At 33.5% G+C, this 23,031-nt stretch overlaps 1 protein-coding gene across 1 annotated transcript in view; it reads right to left on the reverse strand.

Moving 5' to 3' along the window:
• Positions 1-2,661: 2,661 nt before the first annotated feature.
• Positions 2,662-23,031, reverse strand: part of LOC129217209 (B-cell CLL/lymphoma 7 protein family member A-like) — a 50,051-nt gene continuing 29,681 nt past the window's right edge. The window contains exons 6-7 of the mRNA XM_054851482.1: positions 20,268-20,369; positions 2,662-2,940 (exon numbers count right to left, since the gene is read on the reverse strand). Coding sequence (XP_054707457.1) covers positions 2,846-2,940; positions 20,268-20,369 — 197 coding nt within the window. The 3' untranslated portion in view covers positions 2,662-2,845. The remainder of the gene's footprint in view (positions 2,941-20,267; positions 20,370-23,031) is intronic.

Consider the following 23,031-nt stretch of genomic DNA (forward strand, 5'->3'; position numbering starts at 1 on the left):
GAGTCGATCGACGGTGATGGTGCAGAGGGTGGTGGTGTGAAAATAAAATGATAGGACATCAAAACAGTCGAATGAAAGCGATAAGCAATCGTGATTGCTCAAAAAACTGCTCTGGAGAGGGTGTGGGTAAAGTTTCAAATTATTTCAGGGTCAGAATCAAAAGCCTAGGTCCTAAAACATAACAATAACGCAACTATGAATGTCGAGTAATTACAGTCAGAAATGTACTAAAACTGTACCATAGTCACCCACTTCTACAGTAAGGTAGTTGCATCCGAGAAATTCGTTTCTATACTTGCTTGCAACTTATGTTGACAGTGACATCACGACGCGGGGAAGAAAAGTCGAGTTAAAGGATAAAACATCACTGACTAGCTACCTAACTTATGTGCTTTGCGAATAAGAAGAGATGGCCACCTGTCTATGAGCTCCTAATGGCTAGCGCATTTGATTCAAATGAATGTATTGTTCGCACTGCTTTAGCCGTAAAATTGAAAATATTTAACAATTGACAAATTAAGGCAGAAAAAGGTTACTTATGTGTGGGTTTAACTAACTAATCCGATTTCTTAAGTGAAGAACGTAATTTTACCCAAATATCGGACAAGGCGATAGGAAATATTTTCCTCGCCTAATCACAGCTTATTTCTCCGTTGTCAAGTAAGCTTGCAGTCTAGTGTAGTATTATATTTTAAAATATTAAGGTTTACATACCGGATAACAAGCTTCTTGAAAAAAAAAGGTAAAAAATAATCAGAATTTTTTTTTACATACGTTTCAAAATTCTTGTTCTGATACCATTCAAATGCTTCCATTTCACTCTTTTTTATAAACTATTCTTTAATAGTTTTAAGTTCGCGAATAACCTATAGATTTTTGCGAAACCAAACAATTTTTTTTAGCTTTGTTGTACATTGCAGTTTTCCTTCTTTTGAAGTCCAGTAATATATTTTTTTCGCTATAAATGGGCACTATGCAGCTCTTAGTTGGAAATGCAAATGTTATTTTATTGCATTAACAACTGAGAACCAATCACAAAGAAGTGGCTGCACTTCATGCTCCACTCCCATCAACCCAAGAAGCAGTTGTTACAGACTTGTATATTTGTAACATAATTTACATTCACACTTACTATATGATTGTAAATGGATTTCAATGTTTGGATTGGGAAATTCAGTTAGAAGTGTAAAGTAGTTCTTATAAATACATCTCTTGGGTTTACCTGATCTTTTGCCTTGTATTTCCTTCTCTAATTCAACTAATTTACATTTTGACTGTTACTTAAAGCCATGACCAATAACAAGTTCTCAAATCAGGAAAAATAGTCATTTCTTTGAATAACCAAACCCACAATGTTAAGGAGATCATCAAACAAATGACTTTTAGATTATAACTTTCAATAAGTGTGCAGGTTCATGTTTCACGGAAGTTTTTTCATTAAAAAAAATTAAATAAAAAATAAATGTTGTATAGAACGCTACAAAGAATTATTTTTTAAGCCATGACATAAGAATATCTTCATCTCATTAATAGTTCAGTTTGAAAAATATGCAGATCTTTAAAACTCCATTAGCTCATGTTAACGAAAGCTGAGAGAAATTTCATGGTTTTTTGACAGCAAGATCAGGGTCATATTTTCTTCCTGAATTACATTGAAAATATACACGAAGTACAGTTGATGGTAATTCAAAAACAGTTGAAGCATTATCAATAATTCAACAAATCTTTCATTATTCTCGTGATCATCAGGGCAAAAACTAAGGGCCCCAACTTCAAACTTGCATTCAAAAATAGAAACATGTTTAAAGTCATATAATAATTGTAAATAACTTTGTTGGGTTGATGGGAAGGGCAGAATGGAACACGAAATGCAGCCACCTCTTTGTGGTGGGTTCTGGGTTGTTACTGTAATAAAATATAATTGCATTTCCAACAAAGAGCTGCATAGTGCACATTTATGGTGAAAAAAATCATAACAGGACAACAATAGAAATATTGTAATGTATAAAAATTTGTTTTAGTACTACTAGAGGTTACATGGTACACAAGGGGTTAAACATTCAGCCTTTAAATTATAAAGGTTAAAACATCATTTATGTAAATAAAAATCAATAAAAGTAAATAACTGCAAGCATTTTATGGTTTTATTTACAGAGGCATTACAATAATATGTCATGGAACAAAAACAATTCAAAGCAGTAAATGACACAAATAATTGTATCAAAAAATGTTAAAAGATTGTCCAAGTTACAGACAAACTATTCTAAGAGTGCTTTAAAAAAAGCATACAAACGGTTATGTACAATATTTACATTTCTGGAAAACATAAGTAAACTTATAATAAGGAAATAACATCAGTCTTGGTAATTGCATTTCTATTTACAAAACAAACCACTTTGAAGATGGAAATCACTCTCAAGATTTCAGACGGTAAAGGAAGTAACAAAATATACAATTTGATTTTAAAAAAATTTACATTAGTTTAAAATATGATTTTTTTTTTTTTTTTTTTTTTTGCCTTAACTTAAAACATTTAAACAAAAGTACAAAATATGCAAAATAATAATGGCAGAAACAGTAAAAACTAATAGAGATACATCTAATCAATGAGTAGTGTCATTTTTCCTTTAATATATTTCATTCTGAAGTTAAGAGTTCTGAAGTTAAGATAAATAAACTGGTTTATTTTGGCAAATTATAAATAAAAATTTTCAAAACTCATTATTAAAAAGATGTTCTATGAAATACTAAGTGTGAGAGATTTTTCATTTACATTTCCTGAATTTATGCTAATATTTCAAAAGAAACAACTTCATTTGAAATGGATCAATCCGAGTTTACCTTCTTAATCCTTCAATTCATTTCCCAATCTTGATTTTTTCAAAGGAGGCTCACAGCTGTCTTCACTCATGTCTTCTTGCTTAACATGCAAAGATCCGTCTGGAAAGAAAGAAAATAACTGATGAAAAAACATTGGTGATTGCATTTAGAACTTTAATGACCATGCTTGTGAACACTGAACGAAAGTAGATAATTAAAAATTAAAATTGTTTACACAAGTGTTGTAGACGAGGCAGGATCAGACTACACATTAAATTTTACCCCAATCTCACCACTTTTTCATTTTATTTTCCCGTGCTTGTGTCTGTAAGCCTTCCCCTACTTTTCCCCAGGATCATATCACTGGTTTACATAACTGAAATAAATATTCAATGTGTTCTGCAATCCATTTATATAAGTAATAAAATATTAGAAGACTGTTGCATCAGACCATAAGAATCCAAATGCAAAAGAAAAAAAAAAGTCTTCTAATGATGCAGAACAAGTTCAATGTGTAAAAAGCTAACTGGATGAAAAAATCAAACTGTGTGAAGACAAATTTACAATATACCAGACTTTACGGTGGGATTCCAGCTTAATTTTTTCAGATACATTGCTTAAAATGAGATTAATATTTTTTACCATCATTATAACTTCATTTTTTGAGTACTTGATTACATGCATCGAAACAAGTAGCTAAAATTTTTAAGTAAATAGTCTCTATTTCAAAGGTTGTACTCGGTTGGACAGATTTAAAGCAGTTTTTTTGGGGTGGAGCAGAGAAAATCAAGTTTTGTTACAGATAATTTTTTTATATAACAGGAAAAACAGGTTTTAGAACAAAAAAATTTGTAACAGGAAAAATCAAGTTTTACAGCAAAAAAAAAAAAAAAAAAAGGGCAGAAAGAAAATTACTAAAGTTGCAAGTTTGTACATCTGGCAACTTGGAAAACAAAGCTGGTTGACATAAAATCAAATTATTGTTAACTTTTTTAGTCTTGGTTTCTCAATGACTATGTGGTACTAATTTAGTTTTAAAAAATTTAATGCAAGAAATCCTTTTTTTTTTCGAACAAAATATTAAAACTTCTGCTGAAAAGTTTGAATTTTAGCCACTGCACATACTCACTCAACAAATAAATACAAATACAAAAATTCATTCAGAGCAAAACGGAGTCCAACTACCGACTCTCAACTTAATAGTTTTGTGGAACTTGTAGCTGCTTGTACTACAATTTTACACACCTTCTACAACACAAACATTTATTAAACATTGAACAAATTTTAATTAAATTAAAAAGTCACAGAACGCCCCTACGGTAATAAACCGTTCCTGAGAGTTCAAAGAGAGAGAGAGAGAGAGAACTGTTTTTCGTTGCAGTCTGTTTTGTGCATGCTTGGGGTGAGCTGTATTCACGGTGAATGCCAATTTGGCAAGAGCCAAACACTAAGAGATTTCCAGGCTGGGGCTACAGCCACAGAATCTTTGTCATTCTCTGTTACATATATACCAGTTAAAAATATTCAAATTATTAAAGCAATTTATCTCTCACACACAAAAAATATATATATATGTTACCAGTGCATAGGCAGGGTTGCCACGGAAGTTCAAGAATGAAATTCCCTGACATTTCCAGGTTTTCCAGGTGATTTTGAGAAAAATTCCAGGTTATCGATCTCCACCTTCATTTTGCAACATTAATATATACATCTCAAATTTTGATAAAACTTACCTCATTTTCAAACTTTACAAACAATTGTTACCAAATTTAATTTACTCAAGCTGAAATAATCAAAAATATGTACTAAGGGTGGTTCAATTTTTTTTTTCTTTCAGCTCGAGTCCAAGACACCCCTTATTTATTTTAGATTTACTAATAGTATTGTGCTGTAAAAGTTGTAGCTTCTTACTCAAATTTTAAAAGGGTGCTCAATGACCCCTTAATTTAACATTACCCCCGTTGCATAGAAAAAGTCACAAATTTAGAAACATTTAATTTCCCCAGCTGTTTTTTTTTATGTAAGTAATTATTTTATTGCAATGAATATGCATATAACTCGTGTAGATTATAGTATGTAACATTGTTTTTTCAGTTCAATGTAATTTTTTAACCCCCTCCACATACTTATGAAGTTTGAGGGAGGGGGTTGAGCACCCTCTTTCAGTTGGAATAGGAAGTTAAAATTCTTCCAGTATTTTACTATCCACAAGTCTAAATGCACTGAGTGGTGTCCTATTTTCTAGGAGAAACCTTTTTTTTTAAGTGTATTTTTGAAATACCCTAATGTACTAACACAAGGGAAGCAAATCACTGTAATAAACAATTAATGTAAATGTAGCATATCTAATTTTCAATAGCGAGGAGCCACTGCCTTACATCAAGTGAAAGAACTGCAAAATTAACAATTGTGACATCTGTATCACGAAAATAAAGTTAATTGCTAAAATAATCTGAACTAAAATCTTATGAAACCTAAACTTTTTCAATTAATTGCCTTCCACCCCTCCAATCCATTGAATTCAAAGCGCTTTTAGACTTTGGCTTGTAAAAAAATCATGCATCTTTTAGCTTCACATATTTCCCCTGTTTGTTGCTCATAAAACAGGGATGCTCCCCCTCCCCCAAGTTCAATGGCACAACCCCCCCCCCCCGAATATTTCTGAACGCCTTAGCGCTTTCTTTATTTTTAACCCTCTTTTTTTATTTATTTTTTTTACCTATTTATTTATTTTTAATTATTATTGTTTTGAAATAAAAGTGTGCTCGCTCCCCAATAAAATACACACACACAGACGAAAATAATAAAGTAAAACAATATGAGTAAATAATTTGAATAAAAATAAAGTAAAATAAATTAAAAAATCCCCCCCCCCCCCCATTTTGATGGTGCAACTTGCGCCATAATCACTCCTGTGGGCACCCTGTCATAAAGTTAAATTTTGAGCAATGATCAGAAACTTCTCTGATATGCAGATTTTTTTTAAAATCAGATTACTTTTATTTTGAAAGAAAGAAGCGCATTGGAAGTCTTGAAAGATCACTACCAAAATACTAAAAGATTAGCGATACTTCTGTAAAAAAGAAAGTTTCTAAGTTTAAAATTGTCTAATGAACTAAATTTAAAGAACAAAATTGTTTAGAGTAATACGATTTCATTAATTAATTTAAAGAAATAATATAAAATCTGAAAAGATTATTGCAGCTTATTAAAAACTTCAGTCGCACTCGCAGACAAAACAATGTGCTGTGTATCATGACAACTTCAGAACTGCTGACGTAAACAAGCAGCGTTTAAACAGAGCCCGCTCAAACGAGGAAGAAAAGAAGTACCTTCTGCGCATGTCCGCCGCCGACTGCTATGGCGCACGCGCCAATGGCAGAGAGTTGATAAAAAGAACTGCAGGGGGAAGAAGAAAGAGGGGAATGACAAAATGATGAATGGGAAGGGAATGGTGGCGAAAAAAACAAGGATGAAAGTTTTTTTTTTTTTTTTGACGGCATACACCGCGGGCCGCGAGCCACGCTAAGAACGATCGGAAATATGCAATTTTTCATTTTCCCTGACATTTCCCTGATTTTCGGCCATTTTCATTTTTTCTGACAATTCCAGGTTTTCCCGGTTTTCCCGGTGCGTGGCAACCCTGATAGGGTCTGTTGGGGTAATTTGGGTATAAGTTATATTTTATTGAATAAAATGAAAACTATTCATTTGATTCACCTGCAAAAACTCACAGTTATAAGTATCTTTACCTGAATATATGCTGAAAAAATGCTGCCAACACTCTTTTTGAAATTGATAAAAAATAAATTCAACTTTTTGGAGATATCAATGCAATGCAAACCAACTACTTCCAAATAGTGCTGCTAATTAAGGTGCCGCGGGACAGAGATCTAATTTGAAACTTGCCCACCGCTTCACTTCAGATCCTTTTTCGACACGGCGAGAAGGCATGTGCTAAGCTCACATGATTGACAGGCGAACATCCAATCAGAAAAGGAATTGACACTGCATCTAGGACCCCCTCACATGTTATTTATTAGCTGCCATCCCAATAATGGACAACCTTCAGGGGTTGAGGTTTCCCCTTGTTGCTTTGACTTGCTTACTATTTACTACGCCTGCGGTCACCCTAGACTTTTAAGAAGACCCTTTGCTTTGCTATAAGACAGGAGACTTCCAGAATCGGCTCGTTGAGTTAGGAAAGAAAACTTCCATTGCCGCTAGAGAGAGAGAGAGAAATTACGATTTGAAAGAAAAAGAAACTTTAGTTTTGCAATGAGTTAGTCTTTACTGTTTTCAACCATTTTTGAACGATGGGAAAAAGCATTTAAATGCAAGATTTTTTTTGCTAAAAGACATTTTGAAAAAGTTAGGAGATTTTTTTGAAATTGAAAAAACGTATTAAAACTACATACACACATGTATTATTTTAAAGTAACACACGCATGAATAATATATTTTTACATTTTCTTTATTCTTACATTCTACGCAATCTACAGCTCCGTACAGTATTAGACTATTGTAGGTTGGAAAAGGGTAAGATTTTGGAAGGGGGATTAGTTTTAATGCCCCATCTCCACCCCTTCCCCTTTTCTTTCAGTTTTGGACAGTTTCATGGTCATAATTTTTATTTGGACAAGGGAGTATTATAACCATTAACATTTCCATGAGGGTTTAGAGAGGTGCAACGTTCAAAAGCACGCATATTTGGAGCAAGGCGAGAGTCTCGTATAGGCATTCCCCCTAAAATATTCAAACGATCATGAAAAATATCTTTTTCCCAGAGGTTTGTTTTACAATTCTTTCACTTAGTAATTCTTTGGTGTAAAACCTGAGTATCGGACTCACTCCTATGAGCCCCATGTTCAAAAAATATGTTTTAATCAAATTATTCTAATCAAATAATTAAGATTAAAAATAAAATTAAGTTTTTTTGCAATGTAACATTGCTGCTTTTCCATAGCTCACGGATCGCCGTCACTAATAATCACCGCCTGCTAACACTTCTTGATATAGGGATGGGGGGATGTATCCCTTTATTGAAAATCTGTGGTGCGGCTCGAATGCAACATGTAGTGTTTTCATACCCTATTTAAAACATTTTTTGCAACGGAAAATTTTTTTTGGACACGGGGCTTACAGGTGTCCAAAACCCTGGTTTTACTTTGGGGAAGAAAAAAAAAGGAAAACAAACCCTAGTATAAAATATACGGCGTTTTCGATATATTTTTTTAAAAAATAGGGGAACACCATTCTTTCTGATTCTTATGTAAAACGCGACCCTCCCTCTGATCCAAACATAACCGCTGTTTTCTCCCATCACCCCTACGTATTTATTTATTTATTCATTTGGCCGTACAGTGTAATTCGTTATTTTCTCTTTTTCGCTTCTGCTCACAGTTCGTGCAAATGAGCAGGATATGCAGCAATGGATCATATTCTCCACCCAAAACCTGGTGACAGGAATACTAATAAGGCGAACCACGTTCTTATCTCTTCTGTCATACCCATCGCTACACTGTTACCAAAAAACTGCTAGTTGATAACGCTTTATCATCAGTTAGACTATTTGATAAGGATGAAGTCACGATTGAGCTGATAAGTGTTATGTTACATCAAAAATAAGGGGAAAGCGGATATTTGAATTTTTGATCAAATGAATCAGTAAATAAAAGGTTGAAAATAAATGAAATGATACTGAACGCACATAGGAATTTTGCAACGGCAAGGTGCAAGATAGGAAGCCTCATTCTCATACCATACTCCCAATACGCCAAACATATTGACTTGATTTTGTCGATTCTTGAGAACGAAAAACAGTAAAAAGTAAACTATTTAATAAATAATTAGCATTATTTAACGAAATAAACTTAAATAAATTACCAGAAAGCAAAATAATATACGCATTAACTTTTCTCATAAGTAAAAAATCTATTCATCAAAGCAAATTCATCGTTGCAGAAGCACCATATGGTTATAGAAGTACATAACATCTCATTTGATGTAATCTGTAACTACAAAACTAAAAACATGGATTTTTAGTGTATTCATTTATAATCACCAGTCTACTTGTTATAGGCAATCCGTTGTAGGAAAAGCGCACAATATTTTTAAAAATTTTTTAACATGAGGATTTTTTTTCCACTTATTACAACTGAAATTATTGTTCGAAATTATTTTACGTACAAAATACATAGAATCGTAATCAATAAGGGAAAATAAAGCACGACCTTCCCTTGTGTGCGCCACTGGCAGTAGCGTATTAATGGGGATATTTGTAGAAGACTGTAATCCATTCTCACATTTGGTCAAAACTTAAAAGCAGATTAAATTGTGGTCTGCAATGGTATGGAAAGGCTTGTAAGAAATAGTTTCTTTCTGCAATCGGGGGTTTTTTATTCTTAAAATTCATTACTTTCAAATTGAACCAGTCATACATATTTACTTCATTTCCAGGATAAGAGGGCTGTGGCCATGTCCCCCTCCCCTCATGTGATTTGCAAAGCCATGGAAAAGCTTGGAGGAAATGGTTTCGTCCTGTTATCAAGGTTTTTTTTTTACCTGAAGTTACTACTTTCAAATTAACAGTCATATTTTACTTCGTTTCCAGGAACCGGAATGTCACTTTTTACCATTTCTCGGACTGTTGGAGGGACGCTCACACAAAAACTAACGGTCTAAAATATTTAAAAGTTTTTTTTTTTACTACGTACATTATTCTTTTTTATTGTGTGTCTCGAAAATGAAACGAACATTTTTTATTTGATAAAAATGTGCTCTCTTTTTAATGATGTGAAGGAAAACCAAATTTTAGAGGACCCTTTTGAGATATTGATTTTTGAAATTGAGACAAAATTGACGAAATCGATTTTTGGCTCATTTTTCAGCTAGGATGATACAGCAATTATTTGAGCTATCAAAATGACACTTGCATACCTTTCAGACATAGCAACAGGCAACAAACGAGGAAAAAATTAAAACTATTCTCTCAGCAGATACAAGCCGATGATGTATGGTTAAAATTTGTAAAAATGCGATTTTTAACCTACTTTGGCAGCAAATTGTGAAAAATCTACCATGCATAGAGCTTTTGCTATACAACTGGGTTCTTCTATCCCAAAAGTTGATCAGGATCACCAAATGGATGTCTCAATTGCCAAATCGATTCTCTCCATTTTTTAAAAAATCCTCATTTCTGATTTAGACGTGCTTTATCAATGCTTAGCATGTGAATTTATATAAAAGTTTTGGTTCAGTACATTTCTGACCGAGTGATGGCAGAAAATGTACCATGAGGGCCTAATTACTCCTATGTATAATACCATCTTCCTCATAACTATTCCCTACCTTTTGTTTTATGGAGTTGAACAGTTCGGAAAGTGAGGCATCCAAATATCAGCATTGTAAACATCTCAGGTTGTAAGCAAAGAAAGCAAAAACTTGGTGATTTTGTCATTTCAATCGCGACGCTATAAAAAAAAAAAAAAAAAAAAAAAAAAAAAAAAAAAAAAAAAACAAGGCCTTTACAGAACTGTGGACATTAACAGAACCATTCGCCTTATGGAGCTGTAATTTAGCAGAGTTTTATGCAAGAAATCAAGTGCTCTCCTAAGCAATATTTCTAGCCTTGGATCTCTTGCTGAATCCTAAGTGCACTACAAATAATCAAACTCTTTTTGAACACTTTTTGCGCATGGACACTTGTCCCCTTTTTGAGAACACATTTTTTGAAATAGGTATTTCAACCCTCCTGAGAACACTTTTCAAAATACTTTTTAAGCATGGACTCTTGTCCCTCTTTTTAGAACGTTTTTGAATAATTTTGAGAACACTTCGGATAACACTTTTTGGAACATGTATTTTGTTAAGCATACATTTTAACGCACTTTTTTAACACTTCATGGCGTACGTATTGGTACAGTTTTTAGGATATACTTTAGAACAATTACGGAGCATTAAAATAATCCTCCCGGAATACCTGCTAATTATAGAAAAAAAAGTGTTACCATTCGCCTATGTTGAAACTGTAGGCTTGATGATGGGTTTAAGCTTTGTCTGTATCTGATTAGTAATCAGACTAAATCGTTCAGATGTAGATTCATTCGTCATTCAGATCATAGGTTCATTCAGAATGAATGAATCTACGAAAGTTTTAAATTTAAAACGCAATAGGTATCTCGAAAACAATTGAATAGCTTACAGCAAAATTACAAATAAACAATATGTATTAAAAAGATGGAGTAGGAAAATTGTACACAATCATTCTTACTATGAAAACTACATTTAAATTAAAAATATTAATTTCCTCAAATGGGGTCGTTTCCAAAATTTTAAAAGTATTTTTTCCCAAAAGCGCATGTTTAAAAACATGGGAGCTGACCATTTTTTACATAATTTGACTAAGTTTAATATTTTTAAAAAGATATTTTAATCGGAAGCTTTCATTGTTTACGCTTCTACTGATGATATCACAAATGATGAAATGCCATTCACTGTTGCCATTCACAGAGCGAAATATTTAATTCGCATCTTTACTCACGTGTACTGGCAACGATATGGCTGAGAGTAAGCGTAGAGCGCAATATTTAATTCGTTTCTTGATTATCATAACGTGGAAACGCGGTAGACAGATGCGTCAAAGTACATCATTTGTGACGCCATAAAGACCACGCATTATTTTTAAAATTGGACATTTAAAATAATTAAATAAAAATTAAGCATTGGGTAATGAAAGTTTTTCCTTGCTCCATGTTATTATTATTGTTATTATTATTATTATTTATTTTATTTATTTTTTTTTTTTTTTGCTTCTATCAGTTTCAGTAACTAAAAGTAGTACATACTTTTGGCTGAAGGAAAGAACCCCATTATGTTTTTAATACCAATAAATTTTGTAAAAAGTTTTAAAAAATATTTTAAAAGCAAATTATTTATAAATTAAAAAAAAAAAGTTTTTCAAGCACAAAGAGTTTTTTGGTTTACTTTCAAAAAGTCTTATTTCGTGTTCAAGCTGGCTACTGGTAACAGCACTGAAAAGGTATGGCCAATTGCCATGGCCAACGATGGAATAATTTCTCGACAATGAAGATTTGAATGTCTCTTACGTTCCATAATTCCTATTTTCTTATCTACTGTTTTATTGGATTTTTTTTTTTTTTTCAATTTGTGATGCATCAAACGTTAATTTTATAAATAATTTATCGTTATAACTAACTTTTTGTCTAGTAATGTTTTGTGTAACATTTACTATATATTAACCTGTATTCAATATTTACAATATAGTGTCATAATATAACTGATTATGAGCCTTCTCAATGTCTCATTGTACCTCATTCCAAATCGCTCTGTGTTCCCACGTGGGGCACCTCAGTTTCCTAATTGCTGTCCCCCCTAGCCATAATTCGGTAGTGAGAGACTCAAACTAGGGGAAAAAAAACTATGACTATAAGCACTTAGTGGTGCATTAATTCCCGAATAGAACTTTTTAAATAACATAAGGCTCTTTTCGAACCATGAAGTTAGATTTTCAGCACGTGAAAATTAGTTCATTAGATCAATAGTGATTCAGGATAACGTATTTATGTGATGACTTTGAGTAAAAGCACTTATTTTCACGAGGCTTTCATTTTCGTAATTTTCCAGAGCTAGTCGTAATCACGAAAATTAAAACCTCGCGAAATAATTTTTTACAGAATAATTCTGTTTATATAAAATTCGCAAAATTTGCAACTCAGAAATTCGTATATTTTTTCAATTTCGCTAAAATTTAGGCTCGTAAGAATAAGTGCTTTCACAGTATTTCATCCTAGTTAATGCAACTGTTTATTTGCACAAAAGATTGTTGATGCTTTTCTTCAAAGTTCATTGTAATCACTTTCAATGGGCACATAATTATGACATCTTTTATTTTATTTGCATATTACACTTCTGATACATTTTTTCTGAAAGAAAGTTTTTGTTTTGCATTAAAATATAGTTGATAATATGGCAATTACGCAAAGTTAAAATGCAAACCTATTGTTAGATAGTGTAATATTTTCGCTAAAAAAAAGTTTCAAGTTTATTTGAATTACGTGGGGGCGGGTTCCCCTGCTAGGATCTGTATTTCCAAATCTGTATGTAAGCAAGGAAAAAGTTGCGTAGCGAAGCTCAAAAAATAGTCTACTCCAAGTTTAGACCCGAAGGAAATAAATGCTCTCGCTCATTCAACCCTTAATTGCTGTCATCCCCTCCCCTAAACACATGTTTTTTATTACCCAGAAGACTGCCTGAAGATGATCTCCTTGCCCCACCCCAACAGGGGATAAAGAAGCTGTCCCCTCTTTCTCTATTGTCACCGGCGTGAGGCGTGGTTAACACGGAAATTCGTCAATTTTTCGCAAAATTTTCCAGTTTTCCCCTCCCAATTACTTATCTTAATTTGAGTATGATTAAAAGAAAGGTATCCCTGAAAAGCCCAAACTTTCAAGAATAACGCGTAGTTTTTCAATTTGAGCAAATGTTAGATCTTGATTATTTATGAAGCGTTTAAACAGAAAGCACCTCTTCTTTTGTCAACTCATAAATTTAACAGCCATTTAATATTAAATTTTAACAGAAAATGAAAAATTAAAAAAGACGTGTTATTTGTACTGCTGTGAAGAATGTTATGCAGAAAAAATTATCTCAAAATATTGAAATGCGAATTAGCAATCAGGAGGAAACTTCCCCGTAGACTTAACATTGACTTCGAAACTTCCGAGGCTCTCTCCAGCGGCCCCTTAACCTGCCACTCTGCTTTTAAATTCAGGTATGTAGACATTACATATGCTTACTTTAATTTGGCATTGAATTGAAACATTTAACATTATTAGTTTTCGTGTAATTAATGATTTTAAAACATGGGGTAATTTGGGTATACATTAAATTTTGCAATCAGAAGGACAAATAATTTTATTGGACTACAAACATAGGCATGTATGTGCATCCTCAACATCCAAGGTAATATATGCTAAAAATGAATTGGACGGTTGTTTAAATTTGTTTTAATGTTCTGTAACAAAAAAACTACTTTCTGCCCATTAACGGCTTGTCATATTCTGCTATTTTCAGTCTAAAATCCATCTTAATACTTAAAAAAAAATAAGTGTTCATACTATTCCATTATTTCTATTGAACCTATATTCAATCTAAGTTTGAAAACATAGAGTAAAATTGTTATTAAAACCATGCTTTGCTCTTTAACCATGACTATACCCAAATTCCCCCATCCACAGGGTAATTTGGGTATAGTGAAACTTTTTTTTTCATTTATATGCTAATAGGTCTATTAACATGTCATTTGTAGAAAATTATTTTGGAAAGTCATAATGCTAAGCTGAAACAAGAAAAAGAAAAAAATATTTATACATAAATTTACTACAGGAGTGGAAAGTTCAAAGTAGATCATTTTTATACCCAAATTACCCCGACAAACCCTAAATGCTACTACTTCGTTATATGCAAAAGAAGATTAAATTTTTCAAACTACAAATGGTTAAAATAATAAGACCACATCTAATAAGGACAAATGGGCCACATCTAATAACAATTTTTGGCCCATTACTTGTCTCAAAGTGTTCAATAAGAAAAATAGCTGCATTACTTAATATTTCCCGACGAACTCCCATCTGGTATGTCACTGCGGGACAGGAACAGGGAACCTTTGAAGGCGATGATTTACTTAATAGCTTTCAGGTATTTTTGTATTACCAGCTATATTTGAAGGGGAAAAAAAGAAAAATCAACTGACTTTGGGTCTTACACCACTAAGTTCATACTAAAACTCAGAAAGAGCCACAAAACTCAGAAAAGCTTGATTTTTGTTAGAGAACCTGGTTGCTACCAACCCTGTTACAAACCATGATTCAAAAAAGAAGGAGGTTTATCATTTCCATTTTCAGAGCAAACTGAATGCAAAAATCAACTTGGAGTAATAATTAGATAACTGGTATCAGTATGCGATAAAAAAAATAATGATAACCTCCAACAGATCAAATATGCAATCGAAACCACATGGTTTCAAAAGGTTAAACCTCAAAGGAACTGCTTATGCATGCTCTGGCTTCACCCCGGGTTGGAGCAGAAAGAGGAGAAATGCGGAATTGAATCCAGGTTTCAAAAAAGACAGAAGTGTTTTAGATCAGTGATTCTTAAATTGTGTTCTGCGGACCCCCAGAGTGAGGCTCTCTCAGGGGTTCCATGAGACTTGCATGTTTTCATTCCGCATCTTTCAAATTTGTTACTTTGTTTGTTAAAAATCGATAAAAACGCTTTCCAAAAATTAAAAATTAATTTACTTTTGTATACCAATCTGAGCTTTACTACCCATCAGAGATAGCCACTATAGGAATAATTTTATTTGTCACTTGAAATTGTGCCTTAAAGATTCAACTTTGAAATTTTTCCCAAGATCAGTTACAAAGCACCTCTTTCTCACTTTTAAACACTTCAATTTCAAAAAAAAAAACCGAAGAAACTACTGACTCCCTAATATCACCAAAGATAGTTTAAAAGTGACTTTAATGTTGAAAAACTTATGGAAGGACACCCCAAATTCCCTTTCCTGCATCATTACCAAAGATTGCCTAAAATTGCGATTTTGGACGTAAATTTCAAATATTCTACTATTAATACTAGCCACTCTCCCAGTATCTTTGGCAGCAGTTGAAAGCACAATTTTAAAACTAAATGAGAGAGGACCAATTTAAGTCAACATAACATACAGTGACATCAAAGTCTCTGATTTATAAATAACTTTAAAAAGTTGTAAAATAAGACACATTTTAGTTTTTAAGTTTTAAAAACTTTTTCTTTGTGAATTTTAGTGAATTATTAACACTGTTGTAGGTAAAACACATCAGTATTTCTTTTCCTAACTTAGAAAATATTTTAATCATATAACTCATGCATAAATTCTGAGGTTTTTTATCCTTATTAAAAATACTCAGAGTCACAAATAGGCATAGGCGGCTTGTACAAGGGGGTAATGGGGACAATTGCCCTCTCACTTTCAACAGTATTAAAGGCACTTTGCCCCTCTACTTTTCTAAGCTCAAATTTAAGGGCCGAATGAAAAATGATAGTGATGATCTATTCACATGTTGAAAGATAGAACACTTACTAAGTGCTTGCTTTGTGCTTTTTTCATGTTATTATTTCGTAAAAAATAAAATGGAACTTCAATTTTGTAGGAGGGATTCTTCTGTGGCCATCTGGTACCCGCTTTTTGAGTCAGTTTCTCAAATTTTTGAAAGGTCAATTCGTTAACAATGACGTAAAAATTCAATTGCCAAATATTTGCAGAAACAAAAGTAGCTTTATGGGTGTGTCGCCCACCAAACCTGTCCCCCCCCCCCCCCGCACCTCCTTTGACCCCCTCCCCTTTTTTGGGGCACTAGCTGCCTATGCAAATAGGAGTGTTTTGGTGTTTCATAATAATAAATAATAATTAGCAGTTAGCAGTAATTACCATGGTCTATAATGAAGTCTATTAAATTATCAATTTAATGACAAACAGTTAATTTGATAGTCTCTTTGAGATGGGTATGCCACTGCAAAACTATTGACAAAAAACTAAGGGTTCCACGAAAAAAGTGAGCAGTTAAAAGAGTTCCACTGATCAAAGAAATTAAGAAATTCTGTTTTAGACAAAAGAAGATTTCCCTCCCTTGTTATCAGAATTCCTAGCAAAAGGGTTCTGTCTGGTTTTGTAAAACTCCCAACAGCTATTCTTTGGGTTTTTCCCCCCAAACCGTGGATTTAAAATTTGCTTGGATGTTATGACTTTCTGTTGTGATGAACAACATAATTTGCTTATGTCAAAATATAGTTATACACTTTCCAAGATAATTTGGGTGGGCACTCCTGGATTTTGATAACACTTGTTCCACTAACTTTTTCCATGGAAATACTTCCTATAAATTCTTGAAAGTTCTTTAATTAAAATAAAAATATCAAAACTTTGTTTGTCAAGTTTGATTGCACTAATTTTTCTAAAAGAATTGAAAATTGTAATTGGCTATAATGTTGAAACTGCTATTTTTGCTCAGTTAGAATAAAACAATGACAGAAATTTCCAGTTTTCCTCCTTGCTTTGTAAAAATTTCATTTCTTTACGATAATCTACTTCTTTACTTTATCAAAGGAGATTTAAAGTTGATACATTGAAAGTGTTTAATGCTTTGAAGCATTAGCAGCTGTATAGGCTGTATTGAGTTTTCATATAAACAGTTGAGAAAAAGTATTTTACGATGCAAAGTGATACAATTGGATTAATGCTAAATGTACGAGGGTCATTTTTAAATTAAGAATCGATTGCTCACTGGGAGCATACAGGCTGTTACGTTACATCTCTTCTACTTTGGCCACTCTTTGCAAGTTTCCTACCACACCACTATTATGTTTAATGACTCTGTCAGTGCTGGTTATATAGTTATATGGCTTTATGTCGATCAGTTATTAAGTCAATGATGAAGTGTGGGTAGTCATTCGGGTTTTAAAAGCAAGAAAAATTTGTCTCTTTGAAATTTATCAGCAGTTCGTTGAAGGATGCTCAAAAATTCCTCAAGTCCTAAACTAAAGATCAAAGTCTGGTGAAGCCAGATCAGGCTTATACGGCGGATGGTCCAGTAATATCGAATGTTATTGATCATTAGCATTTCTGTTGTTGCAGCAACCTCACACACTTTTCCTTCATTTTTTATTTAATTCACATAAACTTCAACAGGCTGTCGGTGAATTTCAAAGAGACAATATTGTTTTGTGTTGAAAAAGCAAATAACTGCATGCACTTTACAATCGGCAAATTATTGTTGATATAACAGCAAATAAAGCCGTATAGCTACACAACAAGCTCTCCAAGAGACCTTAAACTTAACAGTGGTGTAATAGGGGACTGGAAAACAGTAGGCAAACTTGAAATAATTTGCAGGTGAGCATTGAACAATCAATTCTCACTTGAAAAATAACCCTTGTATTTCTTAACTGCTTAATTACAAAAGAAGACTATATTGATTTTGCTGATCTCTGGAAGTGCACATTGGAAATTTACCTTCTACAACACTAATTGTATTACATTATTATTTCAATTGAGATTGCAGTAAATATCTTGAGTGAGAGTACTTAATTTTTAACTTGCTGATTGAAGTTCCTTGAACATTGCTACTATTATAAAAAATAACATATATTATTTTGATGATTAACACCTGAGACTTTGATAGTGAGATGAATGAAAGAAATGTACCTATAAAATATCTTCAATGTGAGTTTATTTGTTATAAAAATGTTTAAGCTGCAGCAATAATTGCTTCTAGATGGCAAACAAGCAAAAATTACAAGCTTTGAATTCTTTATTGCAACCCTATTTTTGTCATTAAATTCTTCATTTTCCTTTTACCTAACACCCCTTTATGAAAATGAACTCTTCTGATACTAGGCATGGTCAAGTGACAGCCAGACTTTAAGTAGAATTTTAAAATTTTTGAGCAAAATTTAGACTAAGCTCAAACCATAGTTAAGCTTTTAGCAAAAGGTTTTTATAAATTATGCTGTACAGAAGTACCTACCAGGGTACCTATCACTATCTCAAGTAACAAAATAATAGAGGAGCATTTTCCATACTTATTCTACTAGTTACCACCTAATTCTTAATGTTGGCACTTACATCCCTTGGTTCTAAGTGCTTCAATTTCACTGGGGAACAATTTGTAAAATGATTTCTGTAGAGTTTGCTTTTTGAGCTGTTTTATAGTTAATTAGACGCGCTGATTTTAAAACTGTATTTAGTTTTCTTCCACCATGTCAAGTTTTTTCTCTACAACCTATGAGAATGTGACTCTCCGCAGAATTGAGCACGGATCGAGGCCTGGATCAGTAAATTTTGGGCCCCCCAGCAACAGTAGGGCTCCTCCCCAGAGGCTAGCAGTATATATTTACAACGTTAACAAGTCTAATGCTACTTCTTTTTTCAATTTTCTTGGGTTGTTGAGCCCCTTAAGGACGTGGGCTTCCCGCACTGCGGATATGCAGATCCGCGCCTGCATGGATCATAGTATGAAGCACTATTGCTCTTCTAAGTATTTCATTTCGGCATGTCCTAGCCTGTCATTTGAAAAGATATAGGCTAGTGTTTTTTATGGTCCGGAGATTCGGCAGCTTATTAAAGATGAAATTTTCATCAGAACAATGTTAGAAATTCAAAAGGCTTAGTTGGCATTCAAAAACATTATTAAAGATTTTCTTGGAAATATACAAGCCCAGAACTACGCCGAAATTGTCCAACAACTGGTGGAGAGCTTCCAAATGCTTGGTTTCCCCATGTGCATCAAATTGCATTTTTTACATAGCCATCTTTCAAACTTCCAGAAAAATCTTGGTGCAATCAGTGATGAACAGGGTGAGCGATTTCAACAAGATTTGAAGGTCATGGAGCCAGGATATCAAGGTAGATTGGATGTGAATATGATGGCTGACTGTTGCTGGAGCATCAAACGAGAATGTCCACAAATTAAACACTCCGGAAAAAGCTATAAGTGACAATTTTTACCTTAATATGACATGTATAAATGCACAATTTTACTTGTACATTTAGCCTATTATAGCCTTTGTAAGAATAAAATTGTTTATTGTAAACAGTGCAATTGGTAAGTTTTTACCTTATATGCACAATTTGTATAACTTTTGAGGTATCCTGTAGTTTGAAAAGTTGACATAATAGACAAAAACTGCGATTATTTTTGAATTCAGAGACCAAAAGTGAGTTGAAAACAAGTCACAGATTTAAGACAACGAAATTGCTGTTCCCCAGTGTTGCCCTTCAAAAAGCCTACTTGGAGCAAAAAAGCAATATAAATATTTTTTGGGATGAGGAAACATTACACCTCAGACAAATAAACTATGGAATAATTCTTTTCCCTTTACATTTATAAAGAAAGAACAATTGAGACATAATACTATAATTCTACAATGTTAAAGCTACAGATTTTGAGTGGAACATTATGCAAAATAGGGGGGGGGGGATTATGATCTAGGGTCTGTTAATGTTACAGTCAGAAACATGCAAAGATTGACCAAAAATTTTACATAATAAAATATAAATTGAATGAATAATAAACAAAGAGAAAGCATTAATTGCCAAAGTAAATAGCTGGCTACTTCTAGGCTATATTTTAGCCTTATAATACCTTTTTAGACTTTTTACTGATTGATTTTGTCACTTTTTGCTATTAGTTTTCCTATTAGTTGATTCTGACTCCTGTCGCGTGTGGTAAAAACACTGGTGTCTCTTCCTTATAACAATAAAGTTTAAAGATGACAGTTATTGTGTGTTAGGATGAGCTTTTGATAATGGTGGAAGTTTCAACAAATGATATCATACACATCTAATCACATAACACACATTAATATAATATTTTTTTAATATATACCAGGTTGACTGTCAGGGAATTGAGCATCACTGCTGTTTTCCATGCTGAGATTTGTTGCATCATCACTTGCTGCTCTAGAATCTTGACTTATATCAGCAAAACCTGCATCATAAAAGTTTTTTTATTTTTACAACATGAAAGTTATACAATAATGCCTGACACTATACCAAAACTTTTTTAATTAACTACAGCAGAAGCATTGCAAATTTTTAGATCTACGATTTATAACTTTTACAATACACAATGTCAATGAACAATTGGTAACTGCTTTGTGGGAAATTCTTGACATGCGTATCAATGTTGCACAAAACGCCCTATATAGGCAATAACCCCAAGTATATTAGTTCTTAATTGCATTGCACAAACTTTATGAACATTGACTATTTCTATATCTTACATAGTAAAACTCTGGTTTATCAATACATCTATCCATCTATGTCACTCTAACTTCTTCCGAATACCAGAGAATTAGTGATTGTACTAGGTTTCGATAGATTTGTAATTTTTAGGATGTCCTGTTTAGGCAGTTTTCATTTTTCTATGACTTTTAATTAGTAGAGATATTAATTGAAATGTGAATTCTCAAGGATGTTACTACCGCCTAAAGAAAAGCACACGCAAGCTCGCTATCAAATCCTACCCTAGGTACTTCTTTTTTCAAGGTTACATTTTCTCTTTTTTTTTTTTGTTTAAAGCAGAAGTAAATAACTGATTCGAGTTAATGGTAAAGTGAAGGCACGGCAGACTGGGAATGAAATGGTTCTAGAGGCACTGAAAATTAATGTACGGCTCACTACTTAATATACTGCCGCCATTGGCAAGAAGGGATGAAACCCCTAAAGTACACTGCTAAAGAGTGTATTCTTAAGGGGATTCCCCCGTTCATTGGTGCACACTAATCACCAGGCGGGCTGGACTAGCCATCGTAAGTAGGCGGTGACGCTTCGGCAAGAAAGGGTGAATCCCCCGTTGTACAACAAAACCGATGTACAACAACCCGATTTACAACACGACAAAAATCCTAATGTTATTTTCTTACAATGCATTGGAAACAAAATAATATTCACCTTTTTGTTTTTAAAACACTGATGAGAAAAATAAAGTACAGTAGACCCTCGTTTTACGCGAGTTTATTTTATGCGGTTTCGATTACACACGGTTTAAGATTTGGCACCTTTATTTTATTTTACACAGATGAGTTTTGGTTTTACGCAGATGCGGCAATGCAAACAGATAAAGTTATCCTCTCTTTATAAATCCCAACTCCTAAAAATTTCAGATTACGTGCAATCAACTGCTTTTTGGAATGCTGATAATCGCAAAACATGGGCCATTGGATACATTTTATAGGATTGGTTCCAGAGCTCTTTCCAGAAGCAAAGTTAAGTAAAACGAAGCAAGTAAAACGAGAGTCTACTGTACACTTAAAAAATGAGTGTAAAAGTGAATGTTGTTGGCCCTCGGGAAAAGAACCAACGGATGTGGAATGGTAAGTTTGGGAGAAATGAAGCAATGGAAACTGAATTTCAATTTAAATAACATTTTTATTTAAAACATATGTATATAAGTATAAATAGGAAAAACAAACATTCAACATTTATAAAATAACCAAAAAAAAAAAATTAAATATTTCCCCCAACATACATCAACAAGAAATATCACATTATTCGTTTTCTCTAAATTTCAGTTCTAAAACGTCCTCAATAAACAACCCTAAACAGCATGCCACATTTCCAAGAAAAACTATTGGAAAAATTTCATACCCTTGTAAGTCTACACACAAGCACTTGGCACACAAAACATGAAGGCCACATCCATCAATAGGATGAACTTTTGAGTTGAAAAAACCACACGTCCACTTGTAGACGACAGACCATCCTCTGTCAATGGTCACTGCATTCCAGGCACACCCATACCACAGTAGAGGACTCCTCACCATATGCAGTACAGGAAATTATTTACCTGGTTTCTATGCCAAACAGGAGAATATTCAGTAGTAGAGGACACACAGTCTATTAGAGGTCACCTCACCCTAATAGGGGACACGCAGTCGAAGAGATGCCTCACCCCACACTGAGCCCGTACGGTCCGACCAGCTCGGTACCTAGGATGAGCAGCTTCGGTCCTCCGATCCTGTTAAGCCTAATTCAATACATCAACTCTTTCTTTCTAAATTTTTCTTAATTTTTACAAAACCGCCTTCCAAACATAGGGTACTGTTTAAGAACTTTTCCTGCACTCCTAGCAGGCAAAACAAATTTAATTTTCACATTTCTTTATTAAACTTCCACGTCCCTTGTGTGGACAAATCAACCAGAGCTCACAAGCTCACATCAAAACAAACCGTCTGCAGATCGGAAGCAAATCATAAGAGTTCGATTGATTGATTGACTTTCTACAGAGTTTGTTACATAGTTTGTTGTTTGAAATGCTTGCCAGAGTATCTAATCAGTATAGCTTTTTTTTAAATAAATAAAATATGTCTTCATTGTATAGGTCTATAAAAGCTTGGGGGGTAAACATTAGTGGCCGCCCTCGGTGCTCCTTTTAGACGGCACCATTTCATGCTTCAGAAGGGGGCCTTTCCCCTCCCCTGTATCCATGCCTGATTACCAGTTCTGTCACAAATTTTGCAACCAAATGAAGCATGTGTGTTAAGAGTAGATATTAATGGACAATGAACCGACACAATGTTCCCTAACATTCTATTTTTCTTAAATTATGCTATGCTGTCAGAAAATTGACACATACTTTGACAATTGAA

This window comes from Uloborus diversus, chromosome 1 (assembly GCF_026930045.1).
Source record: "Uloborus diversus isolate 005 chromosome 1, Udiv.v.3.1, whole genome shotgun sequence".
Taxonomy (NCBI): Eukaryota; Metazoa; Arthropoda; class Arachnida; order Araneae; family Uloboridae; genus Uloborus; species Uloborus diversus.